General features: G+C 55.0%; 1 protein-coding gene across 1 annotated transcript in view; it reads left to right on the top strand.

Annotated features, from left to right (window-relative positions):
* Window positions 1–2,335, top strand: part of TXNDC16 (thioredoxin domain containing 16) — a 33,765-nt gene extending 31,430 nt beyond the window's left edge. The window contains exons 18-19 of the mRNA XM_010288599.1: window positions 438–628; window positions 2,052–2,335. Of these exons, the coding sequence (XP_010286901.1) occupies window positions 438–628; window positions 2,052–2,335 (475 nt within the window). The remainder of the gene's footprint in view (window positions 1–437; window positions 629–2,051) is intronic.
* The last annotated feature ends 1,899 nt before the right edge of the window (window positions 2,336–4,234 follow it).

The raw sequence follows: 4,234 nt of genomic DNA, 5'->3' as shown, positions 1-4,234 counted from the left end.
GCGTCGCCTCCTGCCTCCGTCCCCTGCGGACCCGCTGCGGGTGCGGGGCGGTGGCAGCAGCTGGGCTGGAGGGGGCTGGTAGCTCTCCCTGCAAAGAGGGGCTAACGTGGGGGGCTGCAGGGTCTGTCCCTCTCCTGTCTCACCTCTTCTGAAAAACTTGCGGTGGCGAACATTTCACATTTCCTACAGAGTTCGTCCATCTCCTCCTGCTCGAGGTTATCTTTACACTTCCAACCTGCTGTCTGCTCCGTCCCCATTGGACCCCAGTTAAGGCATTGAGCTTCTAATAAATAACAGAGAGAACTTCTACGGCTGCCCCATAGGCAAAACTGTGCCTTTGCTGGATGTGGCCCAAGGGCTTTGGTGCTTTTTCAGCTCTCAGTCCTGTCGTGCTGCCAAACCACTGGTGAGCAAGTTGAATCTCCTCTTCCCTACAGGAAGAAGACTCCAGTGGGACGCGGGGTCCTGAAGGCGTACTTCACCACCACGCCTTCGCTGCCTCTTCTCGTCTGGGTGAACCTTCATGCTGGGGGTCAGGTATTCAAGTTCCCATCAGAGCAGGCCATCACTGAAACGAACATCTTGTCTTGGCTGGAGAAGCTAAAAGCAGGACTGGAGATTCCCAGCAGTAAGTGGACACACGTTTGTAATGTTCCTAAGCACGCACTGTTAGCGCTGGTCTGTTTATGAGAAGATGCTATGTGCAATAAATTGTCTGTCCTGGAATTTAACGATGGAAAAACTAGCTATGCTAGTTTGAGCTGGAGAAGTACAAATAGTCTGTCCAGAAGAGAATATCCACACTCGCGAGTTTGCTTCGGGACTGTTTAATGTTCAGAATAGTGAATAGTTCTGAATCGACATCTCTACCCTGCGATAATTCCCAAACCTGGCTGTGCTCTCCAGTTGCTGCGAACAGACCTTCTGAAACACAGCTTGCTAATAAAACAACTCCCGGCTCCCAGCTGTCAGCGTAAGAAATAGCTGCTCTTTAAGCGCTTTCCAGAATTTTTTGGACAGGAGAGGATAAGGAAGCTGGTGTTTTGCTGTGGTCTTTGGGACGTAAAGGGTTGGCTTGTACCTTGAAGCTTTTCACTGCACCCCTCCTGCCTTCATCAGTCCACTGAAGCTTTGGAGGAAGGCAGCGGAGATGTGCCTTCGTCACGTGTTACGTGTAGCCATAGGGTGCCGCAGGGACCTTGGGAATTGCCGGCTGCCAGCCTGCTCCAGGCTCCGGAAGGCCAGTGGGGTTGACTCCACTTGATCCTTGTGAATTTTAAAATGAGGCTTTCAAACCAAATGTTTCCAAAAGCATGGTGGGGTAGGATGTGTAGGTTCTCACCAGAGCTGAAGGCACCTTTTCTGACCCAGTAATCGCTGGGAGAACCCCGTGAGCCAGCTGACCCCCACACGTCTCTCCATCACCACTGCTAAAGGCACCTGGCTGTCACGTAGGTCCCTAGGTAGGGACCTTAGCTGTCAGGGTGTCAGAGGGGTGCGCTGATGGCCGAGCGGCTCCCAGCACATGCGCGGGCGCCCCGCCCCGCAGCAAGGGTTTGCCCCAGCCATCACAGCCCCCTTCCTCAGGCTTTTAAATGCTACGAACCGTGTGGTCGGTCTTACAAGCATAAATGAAAGAGCATCCTCATGTCACGGGACCGCTTCCCCCCCGTGTAGACAGCAGTCTCCCCTCACTCCTAACGGCGTGTCACTAATGCACGGTCATTAACAGTTATCTGGGGCCTGGACGGAACATCCACCCACTGGTGGCTGGACACCCAGTGTGACCTTTGCAGTGGGGGTGTGTGAGGACAGAGGGACCCCCACAGCCTTTGGGGAACGGAGCCTTGGCCAGCTCCGGTAAATAGGATTGCACCCCTGGCTGGTTGCATTTGGGTGGGGGTATTAGTTTTGGAGGAAAGAGGGTGTTCTTTAAGAAACTATCTTTAATTTTGCTTTCACTGGAAGAGCAAAGCAAGCCATAGAAGGGAAATGTCTGTGGAGTGGGGCTGCATAACTCTCATTACCATGGGACTGTATTTGCTTCTCAGGTACCTTGTCTGAGGAAGACTGGAAACCACCTCTCCCTGCTTACGACTTCCTCCAGATGATGGAGACGGCCGTGCCTGAGCTCCCACTCCACGCCTCCCAGTGCCGCAGGGACACGCCGGAGCGGCGCCTGCCCGAAAGCCCGGGAGGGGACACCGCCGTCCGGGAGGAGCCGTCCCAGGAGACCAAGGCAGAGAAAGTCGGGTCCCCTGGGAGGGACCTGCGGGGGACAGCCCCGAGGCTGGCGGCAAGGGAGAAGCAGGGCAAGAGGCACAGCGAGCTCTGAGAGCTGGGCATACCCCTGCCCGGGGCAGTGAAAGATAGCAGACGGTGCCCAGACAACCTTATTGCTTTCCCACCCTTCCATTGAGCCTTTACACCGTAGAGAGGAGTGCTTTCAGCTGTGAGTTAACGGCGAAGGGATAAACCGACCCCTAAGCCTCAGTGTGACTTCCCTGCCGCAGTGCGTTGGTCGTTCTGCGGTGGCCGTCATTTCTGATGCCAGAAAGGTGTCTGTATACCCCACACCTTGGCCCCCCCGGCTGCTGTTGGCATTGCATTTCACAGCAAGAGGTGAAGGGGGGTCGCTGCGAGGGAGCTCAGCCCGCCCCGTAGCTGGGGGAGAAGGTGGACTGAGCTCACCGCGCGCTGGAGGCTCGCCCGCACGACGAACTACGCTGGAAGAGTCGCATCGGCGCAGCCTTGCTCTGTAGTTTCTGTATGTCTCACATAGGCGCTTCTCTTGGCCACGAGAAGGAAGGGGTGAGTGATTCCAGGATAAAAAGCACATTTCTCTCCCCCCTTGTTGCAGTAGCAGCTCTACTGATGTGTGTCAGCAAGCCCTGCTCTCAAAAAGCGACTGCCTTGGCACTGGACCCAGGTGGAGCCGGGAGGGCAAGCGTGCCACCCCCTCCAGGGCTGCTTAAACTGGCACCCGCTTCTTTTTACACCTGACTTGTGAACCGCAGTCAGGAGCATGTTCATCCTCGGGGGTAAGAGGACTACCTGGTTAAAGCAGTTTCACTACGAAGGCCAGAGCTCAGGTCATCACAACAGACGTGAATAGCTGGGACAAAAATCTGCCAGCAAATCCCAAGGGCAGGCAGGTTGGAAGGTGGCTTTGCTCAGTGCTGGCATTTTCTTGGTTACAAGCCCAGGGGGTTATTTGCAGCCTCGATTTTTCTTTGCTCTCAGCAACAGCAGCAAGGTTGGTGCCTCCCAAGCTGGGATCGGTGCAGGGGGTGAGGTCTGCAGAAAGCCGAGTGCTTTGGAAACAAGGGGAGGGAGATGAAGGGCAAGGCTGGCAGTGCTGGGGACGGACCCTGCCGAGGCGAGATGGAGCTGCTTCACATCCGTATCTTGATGGGGAGACGCAGGACCTGGGGAAGTGGCTTTTCAGCCTCTGCCCTTCTCCTGGGGACAGCAAAAGGTCTGTCATTCCTTGCTGGAGGACCCGAGCCTGCAGGACGGCATGGGATGTGGGCTGGGAGAGCCATGTGTTTGGAGAGAAGCTTTGTCTAATCCCACCCATGCCATGATGATCTTCCCACCCCCTCCAAAGAACATCTGCTCACTTCCACAGCACACTGAGATGTGTCGGGAGAGTCGGATCCTCCTCCTTATAGCTCTGAAGTTACTGAGAAGGGGAAAAATTGATGGTGAGGGACTGCTGAGAGCTTTTTAAAGTCTGTATTTCTCATCCTGCAAGCAACCCATATGGTTGGCAGTATTTTGAAATGCCCAGAAATAGACCATTAGTCCTGCTTTCTTCTTGAAGCCCTTAATTGAGAGACCATTTTTGGACTTAATGACGGGCTCCGAGCCAAAATATATGTATTTAAATAAACTGTAACATGCAGATCGGAGCCTGCCATGCAGCCGAGTATTCCCAAGGGAAGGAGTAGGTCAGGGTGTGAGCAGATCCTCCGTGAGTTCCCGTCATTCCTCTGCTGCGCAAAGTCGTTACGCTGCTGGGCTCTACGGGCTGTACGTCGGTCGTTGCCCGTCCTGTCCCTAATGACGCCGCTGCTGCTGTTACAGCATCGCTCTCCCTCGCGGTGCAGGTGAAGTGCGGTATTTGGGTTTGTCATTGATGTCTTAAATAAATTCTCTCTCAAGTACGGTCAATCTGCATCTGTCTTGGGCGCGTGGAGGGGCCGGTGTCCTGGGCTGGCGTGGCTGGGGT

The sequence above is a fragment of the Phaethon lepturus genome, unplaced genomic scaffold, assembly GCF_000687285.1.
Source record: "Phaethon lepturus isolate BGI_N335 unplaced genomic scaffold, ASM68728v1 scaffold13216, whole genome shotgun sequence".
In the NCBI taxonomy this organism is placed as follows: Eukaryota; Metazoa; Chordata; class Aves; order Phaethontiformes; family Phaethontidae; genus Phaethon; species Phaethon lepturus.
Note: the sequence above shows the minus strand (reverse complement) of the source record. Positions and strands in the feature narration are given on the sequence as shown.